Source organism: Manis pentadactyla, chromosome 16 (assembly GCF_030020395.1).
Source record: "Manis pentadactyla isolate mManPen7 chromosome 16, mManPen7.hap1, whole genome shotgun sequence".
NCBI classification, from domain to species: Eukaryota; Metazoa; Chordata; class Mammalia; order Pholidota; family Manidae; genus Manis; species Manis pentadactyla.
This window is the reverse complement of record NC_080034.1, coordinates 33,774,256-33,800,714: the sequence shown is the minus strand read 5'-3', so window position 1 is coordinate 33,800,714 and position 26,459 is coordinate 33,774,256. Positions and strand designations below refer to the sequence as shown.

At 51.1% G+C, this 26,459-nt stretch overlaps 1 protein-coding gene across 3 annotated transcripts in view; it reads left to right on the top strand.

Annotated features, from left to right (window-relative positions):
- Positions 1 to 22,889, top strand: part of GLP1R (glucagon like peptide 1 receptor) — a 36,520-nt gene extending 13,631 nt beyond the window's left edge. The window contains exons 4-15 of one of the 3 annotated variants that reach the window (XR_005029194.2): positions 2,649 to 2,767; positions 3,117 to 3,223; positions 3,334 to 3,387; positions 6,846 to 6,999; positions 7,543 to 7,702; positions 11,976 to 12,036; positions 12,563 to 12,632; positions 12,751 to 12,839; positions 13,166 to 13,304; positions 14,024 to 14,065; positions 18,518 to 18,738; positions 18,821 to 22,889. Coding sequence is in view for 2 of the 3 variants with exons in the window: in XM_036907145.2 (XP_036763040.1) it covers positions 2,649 to 2,767; positions 3,117 to 3,223; positions 3,334 to 3,387; positions 6,846 to 6,999; positions 7,543 to 7,702; positions 11,976 to 12,036; positions 12,563 to 12,632; positions 12,751 to 12,839; positions 13,166 to 13,304; positions 14,024 to 14,065; positions 18,518 to 18,685 (1,163 nt within the window). In the remaining variant the exon portion in view is untranslated. Of the gene's footprint in view, positions 1 to 2,648; positions 2,768 to 3,116; positions 3,224 to 3,333; positions 3,388 to 6,845; positions 7,000 to 7,542; positions 7,703 to 11,975; positions 12,037 to 12,562; positions 12,633 to 12,750; positions 12,840 to 13,165; positions 13,305 to 14,023; positions 14,066 to 18,517 lie in introns of all 3 variants that reach the window. The other 2 variants (XM_036907145.2, XM_036907146.2) reach the window with 2 other exon arrangements.
- The last annotated feature ends 3,570 nt before the right edge of the window (positions 22,890 to 26,459 follow it).

Sequence of the window (26,459 nt, the reverse complement as noted above, 5' to 3'; positions counted from 1 at the left end):
GGGAGGACATTGAATGGTTTGTGAATTCAGGGCCAGGCCCAGGGAAAGCAGAGGAAGAAATGGCACATGGCCATTGTTGACTGTTAACTGTTGGCTGCTGACTTTTGGCCTCTGGTGGCAAAGATCCGACAGGTGGAATCTTGACTGTGCTACTTCCTGGCTCAATGATCTTGGGCAAGTCATTTGGCCTCTTAGAGGCTGAGCTTCTTCATCTGTAAAATGGGATTAGCCATGCCTACCTTGTAAGGTGGCTGTGATGTTCAAAGGTGTCACGCATTCAGCAGGTGTTTAAAGAACAATTCTGTGATTGTGCAGTCCACAGAAAAGGTGTGTAAGGGGCATGTAGGGAGTGAATGGGCAATTGTGAGTACCTGTGTACACCAGGCCCTGTACCAGCTATGACAAGGGGGTGTTAACTAGGGTTGCACTGCTGTGGGTAGTAAATGGGTGGCTCAGTAGCTTGTGCCCCATCACCATGGCCTCTCACCTCTCCTGACCCCTGTCTCCTTTTTTCCCCACTTTCACCCACCAAAACGGGCAGCCATAGAAGGCTCCAGCATCAGTCTTCCCCCGTGGAGTCAGCCCAGATCCCCATCACTGCTCAGGGTTATCTGCCACTAGAGACTGGTTTGGCCTCATAGCAGAAGACTTGAGCCCTGGTTAAGCATTCCAGGCATCCGTGCAGCAGATAAGAGAGGCATTCAGGGGCCTGAGAGGAGCTGAGGAGCCCTTCGGTTGCTAACATCAGACCGCATACCCCCCACTTCTCTGCCTTTGTCCTTGCCCGATTTTGCTCATAAATGCATTAGAGGGGTCTTAGGACTAGGCTCTCCCCCCACTGCTGGAAGTCCCACCATTAGATCTTCCAGTATTTGTTTCTCCTGAAGGTAAAATCTCTTATAATTCAGGTTCTTCTAAAAATAGTGATGCTGCAAGTTGATTGACTGCCCCCCTGTATTACCAGATACTTCTGTCTCCTGAGAGGGACTTGGCTCAGGTTTGTTTATGAAAGGGAGGGGGCCAAAGGAGAAGAGCAAGAACTAAGGCAGCACAGGTGACCAGAGGTCAGTGACAAGGAAAACAAGGGTCTGAAGGACAGGCCCTGCAGGTCCCCGACAGTGCTGGAGGAGGGCTGTCACTGCACCCTGAGTTAGAGGTCTCCCTGCACAAAACAACAGCGGGCTCATCGATGGATGGTTTGTGAACTGTAAATAGAGGCCCAGTCTTAGCTGAGTCCCTCTGGGCCCTTGTGGGGCTGGCATTGCTCCTGCCACACACACATTAATGAGCCTCTTCCCATAGACACAGTTCTAACCCCACCTCCACCCGGAAATTTCTTAATAGCCATTGCCAGCCAGGGCCTCGGTGGCTTCTCTATCCCTCCCTCCCTCTCTCACCCTGTGCCTTCCTCCCACAGCTGGGAGAGCTGGTCTTTAAAATCACTTTTGAATTCTAGAGTCTTTCAAAATTTGTCCTGGCTTCAGCTTCCCTCCTTGATCCCCCTGTGCCAACCCTTCCCCACTTTTTGTCCCTGGTTTCCTGGCCCTGGGGTCAGACTTAACATTCTGCAGAGAGATAAGGAGGCATTTCCTCCCAAGGCACAGGGAAGCCACTTTCCCCTCTGGTCACCTCACAGCAAACCTGGGGGTCACAAATCACCTCCCCCCGGGGTAGGCAGGCAGTGGAGCATGGCAGGGGGGCTGCCTCCATGCCCGGATGCCAGACACGAGGTGCACGGGCTCAGGCAGGGGTCCCACCCCAGCTCGGTGGGCCTGTGCTGGGCCCCTCTCGGTTCGCATTTAGGCTGCTCCTTTCTGAGGATGTCTTTGATTCCCTGAAACCAGGAACTGTGCTTCCTCCTCCAGACTGGGGGCTCCCTGGGCGTGGGCTGGGATCTCCCTCTGGTCAGACGAGGGGGTCTCTGTGGGTGGGCCCCATCTCCAGCATCTGACCAGGGGCAACCTGAAGGGAGGAGCAGGGTCTCCCACCTTCTGAAAGGAGGGTCTCCACGGGCTGTGTCTCTTACCAACTGTAAAGTCCTTTTAGGTGAGGTGGTCTTTGAAGACAGGATTGTGTATTTTCCTCAGATTAGGACTTCTTCAGGGCCAGGCTGTGTACCCCCCTCAGACTGGGGCTCCCCAAGGGCAGGGCTGTGTCTCCCCTAAGACTGGGGCTCCCTGAGGGCAGGGCCGTGCTCTGTCTCAGAAGCTCTGCACCCCTTTGTTTCCAAGGTCTGCTCTGCGCAGGGAGGGAGGCGGGTGCCGAGAACTGGAAGTCGCAGCGGGTGGCTATGGAGTGGGCAGGGCCACTGCTGGTCAGCTCCAGACCTTGTCAGTGGTGTGACTGGAGGCTAGAGGCTGGGACATGGAATTGGCTAGAGTCTTCTCGTCTAAGAGGCATGGCTTCGTCGAACTGCATCCCAGTGTGGCCAAGAGAAAAGGCTGAGGGTGGGTCTGGGTGGCCATCACCTCAGTGACCACCTTCCCTGTCCCTGGGCCCAATGGGCAAACAGGAGGAAGTTGTGTATGTGTGTGTGAGAGAGAGGTGTTACTAACCCTGAGGGTCAGATCTGGGGGAGCAGGGGTGGCCCAGGGTGGGAGGCAAGAGGGGCATGCAGCCCTGGGCTTGGCCCTGTGTCTCCGCCCCAGTGCTGCAGGGTCATGTGTACCGGTTCTGCACCGCTGATGGCCTGTGGCTGCACCAGGACAACTCCAGCATGCCCTGGAGGAACCTGTCCGAGTGTGAGGAGTCCAAGCGAGGGGAGAGAGTGAGTTGAAGACAGGGGCTCTGAGCCCGCAAGGGGTAGCAGAGACCCAGCTTTACTGGAGCAGGGATGCTGGGCACCTGGTCTGCAGCCACTTGGTCCATCCCTCTGCCTCTGGGGTCTCTGCACACTATTTCTGGACAGAGGTGGTGTGTGTTCACCTCTCTGGCCTGAGAGCAGGCCCTAGAAGTCCAAGGACCATTACTATAGGTTATTCTCTTTCTTTGTTCTGGGGTTCCCAGTGCAGCCTGACTTGGGACCCTGCTTTTGCCCCAATCGCATGGGAAAGAGGGATGTGGGAGAGGGAGGCACAGGCTGCCCCACATACACAGATTCCTCCCTGTGCACGCAGAGCTTCCCGGAGGAGCAGCTGCTGTCACTGTCCGTCATCTACACGGTGGGCTATGCTCTCTCCTTCTCTGCCCTGGTCATCGCCTCGGCCATCCTCCTGAGCTTCAGGTAAGGGGGCTGGGGCCTGGGAGGGGGCTGCTTAACCCTAACGCCCCACTCTGTCCCCAGATAGAGGAGGGGGCACCAAACCAAAGAACAATGCATCACGCCCTTAATAGATCTCCAGAGAGCCCACGCCGTCGACAGGCTGAGCACACAGGATGCGACGCTGTGTACGTAGTCTAATCGCCACGATATAAATTGCGTGTGTAATATTGCAAAGAAGGAAAAAAACCCACCACACACCCACCTAACCCCAAACCTTAACAAGGGTTGGTAGGCTAAGGGGAAATCCTCTCCAGTGAGCATGTAGGACTGAAGTCATCAGGAACTTGGTACGATTTTAGACAAGATCCCAGGAGTTCAAAGATTCAGCTCTCTTTGGAGCTTCCATCCTTCAGGGGAAAGGTCTCCTTAGGGCTGACTCAACAAGCCTTTCCTCCAACGGACCAGGTCCTTCCCACTCCCTGTGCCCTTGGTGGGAGTGAGCCAGGGGGCTGGGTTCAAGGCTGGGAGGGATCCTAAGGGCAGGGACCTCGGGATACCAGCCAGCAGAAACAGAGAGGCGGCTCTCCTCCTGTTGCCCCCCCGGCAACCAGCACAGTCAGTGCCAGGCCCACAGCCTCTGCTCAGGAAATGCATTCACTCAATGAATGTTCTCTCATTTTCTTATGAAGCATTTCAGAGATGGGAAAATCCAGGGGCTGATACTGTGATCACCTGTGCACACACCCTGCAGTCTAAGAACTAAAGCCTACCACACAGTTACAGGCTCTGGTACCCCTCCCTGCCCCCACCCCCCAGAGGGAACCCCGGAGGGCGCCGCTTGTCATTCGTGTACCTCTCTCTCTCTCCTTGTACTACATTTGTCAGTATCTGTAAAAAATGTATGGCATGGGCTTCGCATATTTTTAACGGTCTATTGTACATACTCTTCTGTGGTGTTCTTCTTGGACCGACATTCTGTTTTTGTTGGATTCATTCATGTTGATGCAGGCAGTTCTGTTTTGTTCATTTTAAATGTCACTCAGTAGTACTATGTGTGATACATCACAGGTTATCTGTTATCTATTTTAATGGACATTCGAGGTGTTTCTTTTCTTTCTTCTCTCAGTGATAAACCTCGCTACCACAAACACTCGTACTGCTCCCCCTGGTGCATTTCTCCAGGGGCACATACCTCCCAGGAGAAACGCCTAGTCTGAGTACCGCATGCTTTTGCGATTTATTAGATGGTGTTAAATTGCTCTCCGAAGTGGTCATACCCGTTTGCCCTCTCACCAGTAATGAATGAGAGTTCCCTTTGCTTAATGTTCTCACCCATATTTAGTATTTTCAAACCTAATTGGTGCTAATCTGAAGTATGTGAAATATCTCATTATGATTTGAATTTGCATATCCCTGACTCAGAGGGAGATCAAGCAATTTTTAATGTTTTAATCTGTGAATTGCTTATTCATATCCTTAGCTTACTGTTTTATTGGCTTATTTAGCTTTTTCTTCTTTGTCTTAGGCATTCATCATATATTCTGTATGCTAATTCAGGATATATCCTCTCATAATCACTTTATGGTGACTTTTATACACTGAAGTCCTTGATTTTAATGGAATGAAATATCATCTTACCTTTTATTGACAATTTGTCAAATGTTAGCAACTGATAAAAATTAATTTTGACAATTGATTTAAAAAATTACCAATTTTTTTGTCCCATAACCAAATTTCTTTATGGTCTTACAAAAACTTTTCTTACCCTTCAGTCTTAATTTTCATGCGCCCATATGATTCTTCAATCCATCTGGGGTTTATTTATTTATTTATTTTTGTATTTAAAAAAATTTTTGTTATTAAGGTATGATTGATACACACTCTTATTAAGGTTTCACATGAAAAAGCAGTGTGGTTACTACATTTACCCATATTATCAAGTCCCCCTACCCATACCCCAATGCAGTCACTGTCCATCAGTGCAGCAAGTTGCCAGAGATCCACTCTGTCCGTTCTCTGTGCTACACTGTTCTCCCCGTGATCCCCCACACCATTGTACTAAACATAATACCCCTCAGTCCCCTTCTCCCTCCCTCCCCACCCACCCTCCCACGGCCCTCCCCTTTGGTAACCACTAGTTCATTCTTGGAGTCTCTGAGTCTGCTGTGTGGTTTATTTTTGTATGTAGTGAAAATAGGAGATTTAATTTGATTTTTCCATATTTATATAACAATTACTGCTTTGGTACCATGTACTGATAGCCCATGCTTTCCCCCTCGATTAGCAGTGCCTAAGGGCTGTGCAGCCAAGGTCTTCTACACCTGGGTTGGTCTCTGTCATCCATATTCTTGTGAGTTGGTATAGTCATCTATCCTTTCACAATGCCATGATGCCTTAACTACTGCAGATTCATTGAAAGTCTTGGTTCTCTTACAGTGACTCCTACTTTGTGGTTCTTTAGGAATGTCTAGACTATTCTAGGACTTGGCCCTTCATAATTTTAAAAGTTCCATGAAAACAAGAAACCCAACACTACTAGAATTTTTCTTATAGGCTATATTGAATTTATTAATGTAGGGAGAATCAACTCCTTCAAAATAGTGAGTCTTTCTATCCATGAACATGGTGTATCTTCCATTAACTTAAGTCTTCTCTAATGATTTTAAGCAAGTTTTCTTATGTTCTCCATAGAGATCTTATCCTTCTTCTGTTAAACTTAGTTCTAGGTAGCCAATTAAAAATACTGTAAGTGAATTTTTAAAACTTGACTTTATAGTTTATAGCTGATATGTAAACATACATATCAGCAACCCTGCTGAACGAACTCTTTTTTATTAGTTCTAGCAATTTATGTGTGAATTCTCTTGGATTTTCTATGAAGATAATCTATTATCTGCAAATTGTGACAATTTTGTTTATTTCCAATTATTACACATTTTTCCCCCTTGCCTTTTTACAATGGCTAGGATCTGTATAGTGCAATGATAAATAGATGTGATGATATTTCTTAAAGCTAGAGGATCCTTATTTTCCTGTTTGCTATTATTTCCTGTTTCCTTGAAAAGGAATCCTTCCTAAATTTCTCACTTAAGAATGCTGTTTGCTCCTGGTTTGGTAGATAGCCCTTATCAGGTAAAGAAATGCCCTCATATTTCCAGTGTGCTATTTGTTTTTATGTGAAAAGGTATTGAAAGTGTATCTGATACTTTTTAAATTTTTCCATGTGCTTAGCCCCAGTCTGCCTCTGTAAGGAAGCCCAGAGGCATGTAAGACATGGCCTTGTCATCAAGAGGCAAAGCAAAAGTTCCCATGGGGAGAGTGCGCCTTACACATAAATCACTTGAGTTATATGTGGCTTTGTAGAAAAGAAGTTGCCACAGAGAGAAGGCTAGGATGTGGATGGGGAGGGGGTCGGGGTGGGCAGTACCCACACAGTTGAAGACTTTGTGGAGAGTCAGGACTTAAGTTGGACACCAAGGATTTTCAAGGTTATGGGAAGGAAGGGTATGCTCAAAGGAAGGAAGTCCAAAGCCTAGTCCGAGCCCCAGAAAAATGTCTGAGGTGTGTGTTAGCCTGAGTACCCGGGTTGTGGAGCAGAACTGTTGGCCATCTCACCAGAGAAGGGCCCTGCTTTCTCCCACAGACACCTGCGCTGCACCCGAAACTACATCCACCTGAACCTGTTTTTATCCTTCATCCTCCGAGCACTGTCGGTCTTCATCAAGGACGCGGCCCTCAAATGGATGTATAGCACGGCCGCCCAGCAGCACCAGTGGGATGGGCTCCTCTCCTACCAGGTGTGTGGTGTGTCCAGGAAGGGCCTGGGGAGGGATGGATGGACAGTAAGGCCGGCCTCCCACCCCACCCAGATCTAGCACAAAGAAAGGCAAGAGGTGCCCAGGCCAGGTCCTCAGGGAGCCCCTGGTCTGATGGGAGAGGCAGTCCTCCGTGGGGAGCCCCCAGTCTAAGGAGACAGACCCAGCCCCTGTCCTTAGGGGGTTCGCAGTAGGACGCAGGTGGTCTTTGGAGACAGACCAGGGTTTGACTCCTGGCTCTGCCATTTACTAGCTGTATAGTTTTGGGCAAGTCATTTAACTTTTCTGAGCCTCAGTTTTCTGCCCTGTATGGGAATAATAACAGTTTCTCCCTTGCAGGATAGTGAGGATTCAGTGAGCTAGAGCAGGTCAGATTCTTAGCACTGGCTGTGACCAGAAGTGTTAACACCCTCATCCTGCATTCTCCGTGGCAGGAGGGCAGCTGGGACAGGGCGGGGAGGGGGGCCCCCCCCCGAGAAGCAGGGGGCAGAGCTGTTGTCCCCCGGCCCCTCCCTCTGCCCCCAGGACTCTCTGGGCTGCCGCCTGGTGTTCCTGCTCATGCAGTACTGCGTGGCGGCCAACTACTACTGGCTCCTGGTGGAGGGCGTGTACCTGTACACGCTGCTGGCCCTGTCAGTCTTCTCTGAGCAGCGCGTCTTCAGGCGCTATCTGAGCATAGGCTGGGGTAAGGCACCATTCACCTCGCCCCCACCCCAACCTGTGCATGGGGGATGGGAGACCAAAGGCTCCTTCTGGCTACCCCCAGGAAGCCCCTTGGTCCTCAGAACACTGCAGGGCCCAGGGCAGGGCCCATGGGTAACTCACTGCAGATGGGGCTGTCAGGACCTGCAGCAGGTTATGGTGACCCTCCCCTCTCTGCAAAGTTCTCTTCCCTTAAGGGAAGCAGAGGCCTCCCCCTATCCGGCCAAGCATACCACACACACTATTGGCGCTCACGGCACTGTCCTCAAATACTCCTGCTCCTAAACCCTTTGTGGATGGAGCCCTGCACCGGGTCCTGGGAAGCCCAGGCCCTGAGGGAAATGGAGAGTCCTGCACCTCAGGGCCGGGGGGCCACTGGGGATGGGCCTGAGGGGCCATGGCTTTGTCACACCATGATGAAGAGAAGGGCTCCCAGTTGAGCAGAGCAGGGTGGGGTGGCCAGAGGCCAGTGAGGAGAGGGCGGTCCGTGGATGTGCCTGGAGCCCAGCTGGAAATGTTCTAGCCAAAAAAGTTTACTGAGAACTATTGTGTCTTTTTTTTACTGGAACATTTCTGGTTGTGCTTCTGCCTCTTGCCACGTGGGATTCCAATGAGGACAGGTGGGATGGGCAGGGGCTGGGACCCCTACCCACAGCCTCCCAGCCCCCCCACCCCCCACTACTGGGAAAGCAGATGCAGCAGCGCTTACTCTGCAGGGGCCCACGGGCGTCCACCTGCAGTGGAGCCAGAGAACAGGCCCTGCCCTCTGGCCCAGACACCACAGAACCCTGTCCTCTGCCTCGAGCTTGCTGTTCATTCATTCATTCCATTCATTCATTCACCTACCTCGGATGCTCTGACCACTGCTGCCCCCTGACCTCCGGGGACTTCCTGCCTCAGTCACAGACATACTCCTACCTCGATGTCCCCCCTCCCATGCTGGCTCCCAACCCCTGAGCCTTTGCAAGGCTGTCCTGGTCCAACGCCCTCCTCAAGTCTCCTGGCCCCTCGGCCTCCCTGCTGTTGTTTTCACACTTCATTCCTTTCTGCTGGTGTTTCCCGGGCATGCGGCTCTATAAAGCCCTGTTGTAGAAGAGTACCTCTAAGGGGGATTTAATGTGGTCAGTGTCTGGAGGACACGGAGGCCCAGAGAGGGGGCTCCTGATTCCGGGCTCCAGGCCCTGCCGCCTGGCCTGCAGAGTTCTCTGGCCTGCGCTGAGCAGCATCTCTTCAGTTTGCTGAGGACGCATCTGAGCCAGCTCCAGCCTCTGCAAAGGTGGGCAGGTGGCCTGGTCTCTGCACACAGCTCCGTGCTCCCACCCTTCCCCCCTCTTCCTCTGGGGCCCAGCCCCTCCTACTTTGCTTTCCTCGCCCCCAGGCCTCTTCTTCATGCTTAGGCAGGCCAGCTGGTAGCGGGCAGCTAGAGCTCCCTGCTGCTAACTAGCGGTGGAGGCAGAGTGGGTCATCAAGGGGTGCACTGGGAAGGCCGTCTTCAGGGCAGATGGTGTCTGTCCCTTCTGGGAAACAGCATCAGCTCTGTTAGTGCCTGTCACCATGGTGACCCTAGAGCGGGAACAGTCATAGGGTGGGTGTGATTCATGCAGAAGAGTGGGGCGCTGGGTGGAGGGCTGGTGGTGCCCTGAGGTCTCTGGGAAATGGAGGAGGCAGTGCCAGTCCTTTCCCACCACCTCCTGCCCCAGCTCAGGGCTCAGAGCCTGAGGAAGCACAAGAGCAGGACCCAGAGGATGCCAGCCACCCCCAAATGAGAACACCCTTTTCTTGAGGAATTGGGATGGGGAGAGAGAGAGAGAGGGACAAAGACAGAAGGACAGAGAGATTCACAGAGAGCCAAGAGTTCTGTTGTGCTGCCAGGGGGCCTAGGCCAAGTTGGGATGCTTAGGAAACAACTCTCAGCCTTGTGTGCAAGAAGAATGAAAACTAGGACCCTGACAGTTGGGGGAGTCCCCAGAAGGCATGTCAGCTTGTGCTGCTGTCTTCCAGCAGACAGGTGCCCCCGTTACCCACTACAGGGAGGCTGCAGAAGAGGGAGGCAAGTGATGGACGGAGCAGCCATTACTTCTCAGAGCCGGTGGTTTGTTGTCTTAATTCAAGCCTTTTTCTCCAGCCTGTCTTGATGATTTTCAAAATGGGAGAAAGATGACGCCAGCCAAGGAGTGTGTGATGTTTGTGTACAGCAGAGCTGTGTTTGCATTTCTTAAAAGGCTTTGTTAAAGAGATGCTGGTGAATGAATCAAGTTTGCCAGGTCTGGCTGATAACATGAATGAGCCCTTGATTCTGGATTCGGTCTCAGAAAGGACAGCAGGTGGCTGGGGATGCACAAGGAGGAGGTGTCCGTACATGTGTGTGACTCTGGGAATGGGTGTGTTCTTGCCTGGAGAGCTTCCCTTCTCTCATTGATATATTTGACTCCCTCATTATTCATTCATTCATTCATTCCATTCTCACTGAGCATCTTCTACGTGGCAGGCTCCGTGCTACCTGCTGGGGGCCCTTGATCCCTTACCCAGTCTCACAAAGGCCTGTTACTAAAGCATGTGGTTGATGAGAGGTCTGGTTTGTGTAAAAATAAATGGCCAAGGAAAGAGATACCAGATGAAGAATGCTGGACAGCTGTGAACTTCCTGCTTCCCCCGTCCCTGTCTGCCACCATCCAGCACGGCAGCTCCAGCTCCAGGTGTGTGAGCTGCTCAGCTGCCACTGAGTGGACAGCCAGCTGTTCAGGTTATGGATGAAAGTGACAGGAAGGGCTGTGAAGTGGGTTCTGCCCTGGAAAAGTGCTACTGGGGCAGATCCCCCCAAAGCCACATAGATGCATGGACCCCTCCACCATCAACGCACGCCTGTGTCTACACACTTTAATATGCACTCTATCTCAGGCACATACCCCTCCAACTTTGAGAGCAATGCCAACAGGCAGGCATGGAGAGAGGTGCTGCAGAAGCCATTTAGGGTGGTTGACATGAGCATAGGATTGCAGCCTTGCATTCTAGAACCAACTGTACTCTCCTAAGTGCCTGACCCATCTCCATCTGTTATGTGAACATAGACAGTCCAATTTTAAGTCAGCAAACACACATGGAGCTCTCAGTGTGCTAAGATGAGCTGAGATGAGACAATGAGGCTCTGAAGATGAATGAGGTTCTACCCTTAAGGAACTGGAAACCAGCTGAATTAGTATCTATTGCTTCATAAAAAATGACCCCACAACTTAGAAGCTTCAAGCAAGTGTATCCCACAGTTTCTGTGGTCAGGAATCTGGGTTCAACTTTGCTGTGTGCCTCTGGCTCAGGATTTCTAACAGATGTCAAGCTGTTAGCTGGGGCTGTTGACATCTCAAGGCTTCACTGGGGATGGCCACTCGGGATTGTTGGCAGGACGCTTAGGTCCCTGCTGGTTCTTGGAAGTGGCAACTGGTGTCCCACAGCACAAGTGATCAGATGAGGGAGCCCAAGACAAGCTTTTTATAACCTTTAAGACTGTCTTTGAGAAGTGGCATGCCATCACGTCCATCACTGGTCACACGGACCAATCCTGATACAATGGGGGCTGCACCAGGGTGTGAATACCAGGAGGTGGGATCATTGGGGGCCACCTAGAAGCTGCCCGGTGCACCAGTTGGGTCTCACCTGGGCGGAAAGGGAGGCTGTTGAAGCTGTTTTCACTGTGGGCCACCGCCCATTTGCTGCACTTTCGGCATCATGGATAGGGCTCCTGCCTCAGTTCCAGGCTTCTGCCCGGCGGCTTGCAGGTGCTCACAGGCAGGGGACAGATAATTGGAGGGGCTTCCAGTGCCCAAAGGAGTGAACTGAGATGGGCGTGTGGGCTGGGCAGCAAGGACATCAGAGTTGGCCTGTTCCCACCTCATCCAGCACATTCCCCCCACCCTGTGACCCTGTCCCTGTGCTCCTGGGGTGTCTGAGCCCTCCTGTCTCAGCTAGGACCCTGGGACAAGCCCTGACTGTGTGCCTGGCCCATGGGAGGGGGCCGCCTGGGGAGGACTGTAACCCAGCTGCAGTGTGGTGGGACCTCTAAGGAGGAGTCGGGGGAATCGGGGAGGGGGCTCCTCCCACCTCTGCTCTCCCAGGCATCCAGACCAACGTAGGTCCATACATGCTGGAAAGCGTGGTTTGGGGCCAGGAGGGCAAAGGGGTGGAGGTGGGAGAAGCATCTGGGTGTGCACGGTGGTGGTTCTGGCCTGCCAGCCCCTTCCCTCCCTCCCTGTCTCTCCTCTCAGGTGTCCCCCTGCTGTTTGTTGTCCCCTGGGGCATTGTCAAGCACCTCTATGAGGACGAAGGGTGAGTTTCCTGCTCTGATGCATCAGTGTGCTGAGGTCGCCATCCTCAAACCCTATGGGAATCCTTGGCCCCTGGGGCGCTGGGCCACGACCTGTTGAGAGGATAAGTGGATGGACCAGGAGCTTAATGTGCTTTCTCTACCCACCACCACCACCTGTCCCCCACCTGCTGCCTCCCCAGAGTTGTATGATGACAAATGCCATGTTGGTGGGATACATGCCCCTGCAGGTTCCTCTGTAAAATCTGGGTGAAATGTTTCATTTTTGTGTGATGTACACACGATTGTAGTGGTAGGTTCGTAAAGGAGCCATGTCTGTCTATGTGTGTGTGACCATGTGTTTGGGGCTGTGTATGTGCATGTGTGTGTGGCTTGAAGGACTGTGTGGGTATGTGTGGGACTGGTTGTTGAGTAGCTCCTGGTCATCTGGCTCTGCGTGTCACTTAGGTTGCCCCTGTGCCTGCACTGGGAGCTGGGGTCTCTGTGGGTCCCACTGGCCGCCTGTGTGTGTCTCTCTCCCCTCTCCAGCTGCTGGACCAGGAACTCAAACATGAACATCTGGCTCATTATCCGGCTGCCCATTCTCTTTGCCATTGGGGTGAGTGACAGTGTGTCAGAGAGCAGCAGTTAGGGTGCACCTGGCAGTGCTGGGGAAAGAAGTGGGGAGAGAGGGCATCTTGGGAGGGCCTCCAGCCGTCCACCTGTCTGCCCTGCAGATGAACTTCCTCATCTTTGTCCGGGTCATCTGCATCGTGGTGTCCAAACTGAAAGCCAATCTCATGTGCAAAACTGACATCAAGTGCAGGTGATGCAACTGAGCTGGCTGTGCTGGGCACCCTCAGCTCTCCCTTCCAGCAGACACGGGCTGCTCAGCTTGGAACCCTACATGACCTTCTCCGGCCCAGCCTGGTCTGGTGCCCAAGCTTTGCTCTCTCCCCTGGACCTGGGCAGTTTTGGGCTTCTAGGGGGTCTCAACCTCTACTACTTCCCCTCCAGGCAGCCTGTCCTAGGGTACTTGGGGTGGGAAGGTGTCTGCGCCCCAGATGCCATGTCTTGGTGGGGGATGGAGGCACCAGAAGGGGAGAAGAGTCCATGGGAGAGGTCTAGAATGACATCTTCACCCCACCCCAGACTTGCCAGGTCCACACTGACGCTCATCCCTCTGCTGGGGACCCATGAGGTCATCTTTGCCTTCGTGATGGACGAGCATGCCCGGGGGATGCTGCGTTTCATCAAGCTGTTCACAGAGCTCTCCTTCACTTCCTTCCAGGTGACCTCACACTGGGGGTCCTCTCCTGCCAAGTCCCAGAGTTGGGGGGGGTGCACAGACCAACCTGCATCATGCAGATGGGCAGCCTACGGCCTGGGGAGGACAGTAGCCCTTGCCCAAAATCACATGGTTGGAGCAGACCCAGAGCTCGAACCCCCAGATTGTCCTGACACCAGGCCAGTCTTCTCTATGAGCACAGTGGACAAGAAACCTTCCTGGATGTAGCTGTGAGCACCCAGCTTGGTGCTACGATTGTCATCTACTGCTGCTACTGGGTGGTGGGCACCTGTCGGGTGCTTTACACACATTGTGCATTTAATCCTCACAGAACCCCAGGAGGTATACAGAATTGTCCCCATTTTATAGAGGAGGAAATGGAGGCTCAGAGATGTTACAAGACTTTCCAGGTTACATAGTTTCCAAAGCCAAGAATTGATCTTCTCTACTAGTTTTAGGTGGCCAGAGGTGGGGTACTGCCTCGGGTCAGGCCTTCTCAAGGAGGGGGTGGTTGAAGAGCTTCTGCAGTACCTGAGCAAAGGGACTTTTGTTCCTCCAGAAAGTAAAGGAGAAGGAACTCACCACCTCCTCTCTGGGTCTGTCTGGGCTGCCCAGTCTGAGGAGGGGGGTGTTGGGGCTGGAGCCCCAAGGAGCTTCAGACTAGGGCCTGCCTGATGGGCACCTCTCTCCCACCTCCCTGCTGACGTGACTCTTGTTTCCAGGGGCTGATGGTGGCCGTATTGTACTGCTTTGTCAACAATGAGGTAAGGCCAGAGGAGGGACAGTAGGGTTCTGGGGGCTGCTGCCAGTGGCTCTTCTGCAGTTGTGTGTGTGTTTCTCACACACACACACACATGTGTGTATATACATACCCTAACTGTGTATGAACTTGGGGAAGACCCAGCCTCGTGGTAAGAGGGTCCTGAGTGAACCAGTGACCTTTACAAGGTGATTCAACACAGATGCCTTGGGGCTTTAATAATCACTGTCTCATTTAATTGTCACTGCCTCCCCTCAAAAATAATCCCTACTAAAATTCTGGTTTCAATATTCCCATTTCTCACACCTGAGATCATTGAAGATCAGAGAGAGTAGGAAACATGCCCTGGGTTTGCTGCTAGGTTTGTAAATAGTGGCAGAACCAGGATTCGAATGCATTCTGACTGAGAGAGGAGTGCCCGCTCCTTGTGTGTGGCCAAGCGCCCTGGCCCACAACAGGAAGGAGGTGCGTCCCTCTCGTGGCTTTCTGGTTGCTGCGGTGGAAGAAGGAGGTCCTCACAGACCCCACACCCACTCCTGCAGACCCTGCAGGGCCACAGCCCTCCCCTGTCCAAGATGGTCAGCTCCTGGGAGGAGGCCCATCTGTGTCTTGAGTGCCTAGGGAAGGCCCTCGCTCCAGAGTACGCAGATTTGTGCAGGAGGAACCCCAGGCCATCAAACTGGGTGTCACAGTTGCCACAGCACTCCCACCGCTGATTCCTTCCAGAGGGGACAAAAATAATAGTCCCAGAGGTGGCACCAGGGCCACCTAGGGAAGTATCCAAAACAGGGCTAACTCCGCAGGGAAGGGAGTGCAGGCATCCCCCACCCCACAGACCGGGGGAAACTGAGGACTCTGTTTGGGCACAGGTGAGGGTTGATGTTAGTGGGCTGGGGCTCTTGGGACCCCAGAACAGTGCTCCTCCAAGACCTGGTGCTTTTTATGTGGCTTCTTTGTCACTGAATCTGGAATCTGGAGCTCAGAGATCTGAAGAGTCAGCACGTTCATACAGATTTTACTTTTGCTTCGAGTGTGGAGGATCCAAGGGGAGCAGTGGGTGGCAGCCGTGATATTTCAGGGAGCTGTGCAATGGCTCAAAGAAGAGATGTCATGCAGCAGTGGTGGGCTGTGTGACTTCGGGCAAGTCACATGCCCGCTCTGAACCTCAGATTCCTCATCTACGAAGTGGAGGTGCACATGGAGCAGACTTGAGATCTCTAAAACGGTGGGGAAGCAACATTTCTTGAGTGCTTACTGTGTAGAAGGTGCTCAACTATTTTATTAAATCTGGTGCTATAGGCAGATGTTATCCCCATTTTACAGATGAGAAATCAAGGTTCAGCAATGTGAAATAAACAGCCCAGTTCACAGCTAGTAGACCCCAGGAGGGGTCCCCACTGATGCCTCAGGGCTACTGGGGCTTGGAAGTGGAGGCAAGGCCAGGCTTAGCATGGGGTGGGCCAGGGAAGGCAGATGTGTATAGAGGACACTCAGAGGGACGTTGTCCTACAGGTCCTTGATCTGCAGGAGGCACCAGGACATTCCAGACCTGGTTCTCATAAAGAACTTCCTGAGAAACGGAAGTAAATGTTGAGATACTAGGAACCACAAGCTCTTGGGGTGGCATTGCCCTCAGGAACGGTTTGGGCCGGAGGGCTGATGTGCTCCCTGGCCCTAAGCTCTGCTTTATTTTCTGGGGCACAGGGCAGGGTGGCAGGCATCCCTGTGTGGATGGGGAGCAGAGGCACATGAGGAGAGAGTGAGGCTCCCTCTGCACTTTGTGCCTCCTTGCCACCCCCAGCCCTGCCACCCCACCCAGTCATTTCCTTCTCCGTCCTCTTTCCCCAGAGCCATGCTGGCAGCACCTGCTCACTGCCCGACTTCTGCATGCACATGCGGGTGTGTGTGGCTTGTGGCTTACCCACCACTGCTCTAGTCACCCCATTACTCCCCATCTCTCCTGCTCCCCACCTCGGCTGCTCCCCCAAGGCTGGCCCACCTTTTTCAGGAGGGAGGGATGGGCACACATCCTCCCTCTGCCCTTGGCTAGTAACTTGACCTCTGAATCACTGATTCCCATTTGGCCTCTCCCCTGGGCTCTCCCGGGCTCAGGCTGTGGGGTCCAGGAGATCTTGCCCAGAGGGCCAGGAGAGCCTGCCGGCAATGCCTCCTTCCCTGGCTCCTCCAGGCACAAGGACACGCACACAAGTCCGCACTGGGCCACGAAAACATGTGGCTCCTGGGCTGAGGTCTCAGTCCACCAGAGCTGTTCTCCAGACCCAGTTGCCATGGCAATACCAGGTACTTGTGATCGAGAGAGAAAAGGTGTGGCCTGGACATTGGTCCTGCCTGGCTGCTGAGGTCTGGGCCAGCTGCCAGTGAGTGGGGAGTGGGACCCGGGGAGGGGAGGTCTGGGGGTGGTTTTGCTGTGGCTCATGTCCTCTCACCATGGCTCGTGACTCAGGAGCCTGAGTGCTGGTCCCAGGTCTGCCACCACCCAGCTGTGTGACCCAGGTAGACACTGTCCCTGGTGTAAATGGTGGTGCATGAGCTTACCGATTCATCCCAAATCCCTGAGCCTGGCACAGTGCCTGGCCAGGGAGGACCCTGGAAATGAGGGCACATCTGACATACGAGAAAGCACACCTGCTAGGATGGGTGTCCAGAATTCACGATATCTTCTTTGTTGTTTCATTGTAATAACTCAGTAACAGAAGGAACCCACCATCAGATGCCCATTTAGTTATATTCAGTGACCTAATGCCGTCCTCCCCTTTAAACAGGACACATTAACAAGAGCTACTTCATGGGGTTGCTGTGAGAGTCAACTAAAATAACCCATGGAAAATGCTGGGTGTGCAGTAAGCTCCCACTGAATGATGGTTTTTGTAACTGTCATTACAGAGATTGCAGCAGAGGTTCAGAAAAAATGCTGAAGGAGATGTGGGCAGGAGGGGCACTGTGTGTCAGCACTGAGAAGTCAGGTCCTGCCCACTTCCTACTGGTACTCACAGAACCTCTTCAGTCCCTGAGGTGGCTTCCCATGGATGTGCCTTGGTTTACCATCTTTATCCATGTCTTGTGAGACAAATTCTTAACTTGGTGCACAAGCCTCAGGTGTGCTTATCCCAGCTGTTAGCACACATATCACATATGCAGGACCAGGCAGTGAGGTGGCACATGGCAGGGTGGCTGGCCATGGTGGCGTCTGCTTGGCCTACCTTCCTGCACCCAGGCCTGGGCTCCATGACACTGCCAAGATATTAGTGCCATCCTGGTGGGCAGCCTTGGGCCACCTCAGCTCTGCTCAGTGCAGAAAAGTTCTATTAAGGGGTGGCATGCATGTGGTCATGGCAGGCATCTTGCTGGGCTTAGCCAGACAGTTAATAGCCCTTGCAGGTAGAGAAAAGGGCTGTTTGCACAGGGACTGATGGGGTCATTGGCAGTGAGCCACTTACCCATGGCTGCTGGCAGCCAGTCCCTCCTGGTCACCTCCTGGTGGCTGGGGCCTGAGAGGGGAGTCCAGGTCCCAGACATTCAGGCACGAGAAGGCCTGGGAACAAGGGTGGGAGACATCAGAGAAGCTCCAGAAAGCCCACTTATGGGAACGTGCCCCAGAAGGGAACCCCAGACCTCTCGGACTAGATGTGCAGGTTCCAGCAGTCCCTCTGGGAGACCAAAATCACACACACCATCCCAAGGAGCCATGGAATCGCCACAAGTTCTCAAGTGACTGGCGCTCTGCAGTGTCAGTTGGATTTGTAACTTTCTGCCCCAACAACCTGGTCTCCAAGCCTTAGCCCTCTTGAGAAGACTTCTGATGAGGAGACCTGAGCTCAGCACGGCAGGGATCCTAGCTGAGTGGGCTGCACCCACTGTGGGTTGGACTAGTTCCCGGTTGAAATCAGTTCAAATCCAGGCCGAGAAGCCCCTGTCCGCAGGGCCCACCTCACAGCTCCCAGTCTCAGGCTCGTTCCTCTTCCTCCCCGGGAGGCCCTGGGCCGGGATAAAAGCCTGGTGTGGAAACCTGGCGTAGTCATCGTAGGGGTAGGAGTGTGATGTCCCTCTTCTCAGCCATCCTGGCTGAAGTCAGATTCTCCCTCCTCCTTGTCTTCACTCTCCCGTCACCCGTCTCCCGTCATTTCTCTTGCTGTACTTCTCTAAAGTTAAGTGATCCTGTGATGGACTATAAAAGGTACTTAGCTGAGTCGGAGTTTAGAGATGGAAGAGACCAATTAGATCATCAAGCCCAGCTCTCTCCTGGGGCGAGGCAGAAAATAGGAGACAATAAACAATTTTATTGGGATATTAATTTAGGCGCCTGAAGGCCTTGACTTGTGTCTCAATATAATGCAGTGGATTTTTTTCCCTTCCCTACAAATGTAATAATGGAGCTATTTTGTGGGCAGTTGGTTTGTCTGATGGTTTTTCTGTTTCCCTCCTTTTCCCACGGAAGGTCCAGACGGAGTTTCGGAGGGGCTGGGAGCGCTGGCGGCTCAAGCACTTGCACATCCAGAGGGACAGCAGCATGAAGCCCCTCAAGTGTCCCACCAGCAGCCTGAGCAGCGGGGGCCCGGTGGGCAGCAGCGTGTATGCGGCCACCTGCCAGATCTCCTGCAGCTAGGACTCCAGCTCCCGCCCCCCTTGGTCTCTCTGCTGGTTGGGTGGCCTTCCCAGGTGGGAGAAGACCCTCCTGGGGCTGGGAAGGGAGGGACATGTGCCCACATACAGCCCTGCTTTCTCTTCCCAAACCCATCAGACAGGCAAATGGGCAGTGCCTCCTGGGACCTGTGGACACATTTTCTCGGAGGAAAAGCAGCCTGCTAATTTGATCACTGTGGCAGAAGGAGAGGAAAAACGATTGCTGGTAAAATAAGGAGGATTTCTTCTTGTTAAGCCACAAGGCCCCTGGGCTTCCCTTCGACAGAGCAGCAAATCAGCCCAGACTCAAACTCAAGGTCAATGGCTTATTAGTAGGACTGGGGCTTGCAAGGAGAGGTGGTTCTGAAAGAGACTGGCATAACTGCAGCCAAACACAGCTTAGGTAATGCGAGCCAGCCTGCTTGCCTCTGCTTGGGGTCGCCACCCCTGCCTGCCTCCTCAGTAAGGGGCACTGCTCCTTGTGAGGGCAGCTTGTTTCCCTCATCTTGCTGCCTCATCTACCACCACCAGCTTCTCTTTGGGGCCTTTGGCCACTGTCTGCAACTGTTTCTAGAATGGCTGTAGGTGGGACTAAGAATGAATGCTGAGAAGGCGCCTGAAGGTTTCCGCTGCCAGTGCCCGCTTCTCCCCGAGTATTGGGCTCGCTCTGGTGGCTGCTCCTACTATTCCCAGGGAACCGGGGCAGGCTCACTGCCAAGGAGTCCAGCCCTGGGGTATGAGCTCTGGATTCTGGAGATGCACCCAAATCCTCTTGGGCTCACCTAGGGAGCCTTAGGAATGCCCACAGTGTAAGCATAGATTACCTGCCCCTTCTGGGAACCCAGAGGGCAGAGAGAGCTTTGCCTCCACCTCTGCATGGAAATACTTTTCTTTGTGACCAGATTATGTATCTTGCATGGGAGTTTTGGTACGCCCTCTAGTTCTAGGTCACTAAGAAGACTCTTCCGGGGACACTACCAAGTTGCCATTGTTACCTTGGAGCGAGACTTCCCCTGCCCTTGGTTTCTTCCCTGTGAAATATCCTCACTTGGGAGCATGTATATACTTTATTCATTTATTGCTGTGAATAGTCTGTATATGCAAATGTGCAGTTCTGACTTCTCCCACCTGATGGAAACAAGAGCTAAATCATTATGGTGGTTGTGGTGTTGTTTTGGGGAAGTGGGGCAGTGATCGATTTGACATACCACACTTTGAGCTAATTAATGTTTGCCCTGCCTCTGTTCTCATCCCGAGAATAATGAGCAGCAGAGAGGCTAGCTGGGGGAAACTGATCAGTCCTGCTCCAGCCATAGTGACAAAGCAGACACATAGCAGCACTGTGGAGACCCAGAGAGGAGAGGAACAGCCATCCCAGGGAGGCTGGCAATTGAGTTCATGGATGCAAAGGAAGTTTCTAGAGCAGGAAGGAACTCTGAAGAGTCAGGACCTCCTGGGAAGGTAAAGGCTTTGCATGAATTCCTTTATGAGTCCACCTCTCTCTCTCTCCTTTTTAAGTAGTGGGGGGCCCTCCCTGAAGTTTTGCACCAGACACATTCTCCTGTGCCTCTCAAAGAGGCATGTGATGTGCAGGGAGAATAATAATGGGACATAAAACACATCAAGCAGAAAATTTCTTATACTCCAGCTTCAGTGAAGTGTTGTGTCTATGTTAATAGGGAAGTTGAACCTCAGGCTAAAGAAAGGAATTATGTAGACTACCTCCTTGACTTAGAAAATGCAGAGGTGGGGAACAGCGACATTCCTGCTTCTCCAGTATAAGGGCAGACTTCCCAGTAGGTGTCACTCATTTGGCTTTCTCTGGAGTGGGGAGATGAGCACCCGTGAGTTGATGAGGGGTACAGTTCTGGAGCAAGTGTTTTGGATAAACTGGGGAAGATTTTGAGAATCATTAGTATACTACACAGCAACAAAGAAAGAGACAGATTACTATAATCTATGAGAAGTGAATTGTTGAGGCGGGAATTGTGGGGAGAAAGTATTTGGCTAGGCACCTGGGAAGCTCAGACAATTTGGTTTAAACTGCAAGTAGAATTTGTTTCCCAAGTGGAATGGTGATTCCTGTTTCCAGAGGGCTCATCACAGCCTCATGCCCTAAGTCTTGCTGCACTGAGGAACTTTGTCCTTCATGGGTACATACTAAAAACTGAAGAAATATTTTCTTTGCTCCAAGACCTGAACTATTAATATTTATTTGAATGGCAGTGCACTCCCTCCAAGCTATTCCCAAACTCTCCTAAGCTAAATATAGCTGTAACAGGTCTGGGAACTGTCGAATGCAATGTACTCCAAAATTCCACTAGCTGTTTACATGCCCGATGCCGTAAGTCTGGAGCCTGCTGAGAACCCTTGTCTGCCGCTGTCTTGGGGGTAGCAATGCTGACCAGCACAGTGTGGTGCTGTGCATGAGAGCTGGGGCGCTAGTGAGGTCTGATGACTGTTGCAAACAGAGGCTGACTTCAGCACTCTGGCCAGCTCCCCTGATCTTGTTAGGGGCTCAGAGCTTGACAACCAGCCTTTGCCATTTCAATCTTTGGAGCAGCTAAATCACAGAACTGATACAAACCACTTACATTGCAAACTTGCCTTCCCTTCAGAAAGTCTGTCTAGACTGCAGGCATGATTTTCAGTTGCCTCAGTTCAGTTCTCTGTGAGCTGAAGCCCACACCAGTGGAGTCATCAGAGATGCAGAGCAGGGGAAGACTGGAGCGCCCTCCTGCCCTCATCTAGAGCAGTGAGGAGGGAGCCTTGCAGAGGTGAGTGGACCAAGGTCACAGTGCTAGATGATGGCTGAGCTGGGCTAGGAGTCAGGCTGACTCCCACCTGCCAGTTAGTGAGGCCTCTGGGAAGAACAAGTGAGAAGTATAAATGGCCATTCAGATAAAAATGGTCATTCTAAGTTGGCAGTGTTATTGGAGGAAACACATCAGCAAAGGTGGACACATCAGATGGGGAAGGTGCCATCTCCCCATTGATTTATAATGCCAAGAGGGGAGGGATGTACTTCACTGTCTCTGCTACAGTACCTCATTCAGCCTTAATGTTAAGAAATGAAATGCATCAGAGCATATGTATGCATAGAAACAGCAAGTGACCCATTTCGCATAGCAAATCCAGCACTCTTTTTCATGGTCTGGCTTAATGTTTTCCTGATGCATCTGTGCCTGAGTTGTACTGACAGCCACACAGAATGGGCTAAAAGAACCTAAAAAATGGTCCTGAACCTTCCCTTTGCCTCTCTAATATTCCCTGAAGTTCGAGGAGACTAGTAAACCGGGCAATGTTAGCCTAGCAACGATGGCACTCCTGCCACCAAAGGCAACCAGAGTCGTCTCCCATCATGCCCCGAAAGCCTCAGTCACCTCATCAGGTTTCAGCAGCTCCTGTCTCTGTTTCCTCCCTGCCTCTCTCTTCCACAAGGGAAGAACACTGGTTGTGGGTGTGTGTCTGACCTGAGCACAGCAGCATCAAGGAAGGAGATGATGAATCCAGAATCATCGCACCCACCGTGAAGGTCACAGGACTGCACACCCCGGGGCGAGGGTAGGCGGGAGCCTGAGCGGTAGATGCTTCCTCTCCATGCACAGACAGGGCTCCCATTATTGCTAATGCCTGCGACGTGCTCAGGGAAGGCAAAACATATTCCAAACGTTTGTTTTCGGTCCACCGAATTGATTCTAATCTACAATGCTGACCCTGCTTTTGGCTCCTACAAGGAGCCCAACTCTAAAGACCCTCAAATTAAATATGTCGACTTACTCCGCTAAGACAGCTGTATGAATGCCATGCTTAATATTCAACAGAGACCAAATTAGTATCAGCACGAGCCTTTGTTGCCTTTTCATAGCTGGAGTGAGTTTCTTGAGAAAGAAAAATGTGAGAAACCTGTGCAAACAACCTCACCATGCTTTACAGTGTTACCTGCTGGCTCAAACCAGCTCTCTGGCCCCTGGCGGAGGGCCATTTCAGGAAGCGTTGTTAAGCAGCACAATTTGAAACAATTAATGCCACAGTGTGTCTACAGTATCTGTAATTACTTCTGCTCTGTCAGTGGATACGGACTGGCAGGAAGCAGATAAGTGGAATTGTTTTCCCATTAACTCCCTGAAGTCTCCTGGACTTCACCTCTATCTGAATCTTCCCTTCAGCCAATTCAGCCAGTTTTTCAACTGACCCTGGGTCAGTGTGGGGCATTTTCCCCCTCGCACACCCCCCATTGCTGCCCATCGTCCTCACAGTGAGCTCCCCAGCACTCCGCTCTCTGCCGGCCATGCTGTGAATGCCCTTGTTCCCTCAGATGTGACCGATTTGCCAGGAGTGAGGCGCTGCCAGGGCCAAAGATGATGCACCACTCGCCATACTCCTGGTGCAGCGAGGAACGTTGCAACCAGCGGCTTGGATCCTAATGCACTGGGGTTATGCAACCCTTCCAGAGGGGGCCTTGTCAAAGCAGTCAGTAATTAGGCAGCCCAGGCGATCCATGATGACTAATTAGCCTACTGCCAAAACAATGCAGGAGCAAATTTACATAAGTGAGAATGCTTGGATGTGGGGGAAGAGGGCTCCCAGCAAAGTTTGGAACAGGTAACAAGTTATGTTCTTGGTTTCTTTGCAGGGGAGCCAGTGGCGGTAATTAGGAAGGGGCAAGACTCCTCCCAGACAGACAGGGCTGGAGCTTGCCAGACCCTTCATGTGTTCCTTCCCCATCTGCAGTTCTGAGCTCCTCCATTAAAAATAATCACATCCTCAAAGCAGATAAACCTCAAGCATCCCTTTGGTTTGGGAGGGGGATTTAGGTGCACAGCTTTAAATACACTGAGGGAGAGATGAGCCAGGCTCTCAGGAGGGACAAGGCTGAACATGAGTGCTCTTGGGAGTTCTCTGGTGTTCATGAATGTCTAAACAAGACAATATGTGATTTCTTAATGTATAAATTCATGTAAAATATGACTGCATCTATAGGTAGCAAATGTGTGGTATATAACTCCTAATACAGTTGTGAATGGAGTCAGGTTCTTTCCTAATTTGCTTGTAAATCAAACAAAAGCATGTTGCTGTGTCTCTCTTGCTCTCCTTTGGGAGAGGTTTTCTAGTGTCAACCTAGGTGACTCACGGTGCAGTGGGAAAACACAAAAGATGCCATTTCCAGCCCAAGAAAAAAAACCTTTGCTCATTACTCCTATCGTGATTTTCATCTTCAAAGCACTTACAAGTACTAATTTATCCATCGCAGCCTTTATACAGGGACTGCAATGCCATCTAATTAGAGAAGTTGGGTGGTTCAGGGGCTTAAACAATGACTGACCGCCAAATGGATGTATATTCTGATCCCACTCACTCATTTGATCTCTCCTGTCTAAATGAACTCAGTCCATTAAATCCGTTTTTTAAAAAAAGTCATAAAAGCACGAGCCTTGTTTGCAAAGCAGCTACAGAATTTGAATGGAGCTGCTGTTCAGAGATTCACCTTCAGAAAAATGAAGTTTTCTCCAATTTAAATAATCACTAGCTGTCTGGATTTGCAACTGTCTTACAGAAGAGCCAAGGAATTGCAGACTTATCCTAATTCCTCTGATGTTTCGGTTACCCTTGTTGGCAGATCAATGCATTTCTCTGAAGGTCTCCTTAAGCACACCTATTTTCTAGACAAGCTATGGGAATTGTCCCTTTCAAACAATAATTCTTACTCCGGAAGCAAACAAATACCGAATGCTCCTGATACCTGCAGACAGACTATCTGTATTTCTGTTTGTGCCAGTTCTTGCTTTCTAGGTTATTCACTCCTCTCGATTTTCTCTTCTTTCTGTGTCTTTACTCTGCCACTCAGCAGGAGCAAGGTGGAACTCAGTTTTCCTCCCTTCCCCACCCCCAGGAAAACACCTGCCAAACCCACAGTGACCACCACATTGTGGGATATGTAAGACAGATGCAACCCAGGAAGAGAGGGTGGGCTTTGCCTTAACAGGGCTGGACCTCCACCTAGATAGAGAAAGGGTGGGAGAGCAGCCCTGCTCTGCTGAGGCCCAGCCAGGGAGGAAGCCAACAATTCTTGGCCTCCAGACTCACCCATGTTCACATAAAAAGCCACATTTTGGTGACTGATGCCCCACAGCTGGGGACAACTGAGTTAGCTCCACATAGAATTTGTGAAGGATCTCACCCATCTGCCTGCGTACCACCATGCCCAAGGGGTGGGAATCTCCCCCCCAGATCTTCTCTCGCTCTCCTTGCAGAAGCCGAGGCCATAACACACGTGCAGTTGAGCATCTTTCAGGCCCTCTCCTTTCCCCTCCCTCCCTCCCTCTCTCTCTCACACATGACACATGATAAAGAGAAATCATGAAAACAGTAGATTCTCCTTTACCAGAAATAGTAGGAAGGAATCCCCAGCAGTACAAACTGGAATAGATAACAAATGTAGTCAGATAGTTGGAGAAGATGGGAAAATAGAACCAATACTGGGGCAAGGAAGAAATCGAAATTGAGCGACTCCAAAGGTAGGCAAGGTAAGCGGGAAAGAGATGATGAAGAGGCCGGAACATAACAGCAGTAAATAAAGAAAAACACTATAAGAAAATCAAAGAGCTGTAATAAAAAAGAAGAAATCGCAGAGGTGGAAAAAATGAGAATTCCAAGCAGCAAGCTAGGAGCCACGTTAAAGGCCCGCCTCTCATCACCATTATTAACGCTTTCTCCAGTAAGTCTAAGCTCTCTCCCTGCAGCGTTCTCTAATCCCAAACTGTAATCTATACCTTCTTTGGTGCAAGGGCTCATTTTAACTAACAGTACTTTTCAAAAGAGAAAGGCCCACAGCCTAGAGTAAATCCAACAATTAAAAAACAAATTTTTTTTTCCCCACTGATACGGGGCACCCGTGTTAGAATGAATTACTGTGGCTCTTCCTCATGTAGGACCAATAGGCCTCAGAATTTATCTGTGTTACATCCTCTAGGAATAAAATCAATAGCTGAGAACTATAAACACTGAGCAGCCCCATGCCAAGAGATGGACTGCTTTGACGCTGAAGCAGGCTGGTAATACCTAGAAGGGATTTGCAAGCAATTTTTTAAAACTTACCAAGTCTCTAGGGTGAAAGAGCAAGAACCTGAAATAATAAATAATGTTTGTAGGAGACTTCAGTTCCAGCAACCTAGGGTCATTGACCTAAGGAGTGAGAAACACAGGTCAGGACTTGGTAACACAACCACACAAATTTAATAGCTACAACAAAAAGACAGTTACTTTACCTTTTAGATCCAATCTTCATCAATCTATAACCATGTATGTAAATTTTTTGCTTGAAGAGACAGGTGTCTTACCACCATATACTTTGCCCTCTGGAAAGCTTCAGAGTCTTCAAAATACCCAGGAAACTGAATTTATAGTTTTATTGAACTCCACTGGTGCCCACCAGTTAGATGCCACTTTACAATGAAACCACCTTCAAACTCTTTCATGTGTCAAATCCTGGTAATAGGAAGCAGAGACTAGAGACTGAAATTCAGGAGACACACACCAAAGTAGGCATCTTACTCTGGTTAAGCTAAACCAATGTCCTTCCAACAAAAACCTTTGGAAAGGTACAGTTAAAAATACAAATGAAAAGACATCTTATGTATACGCATAAACAAGAATCATGTTACATGAATAATTACACTGCTGGAATATTCTTAGCAATCTAGAACAGCATCTGCAACACCGCACCTCACATAAGGTATTTGTGAGAGCAGCTGCTT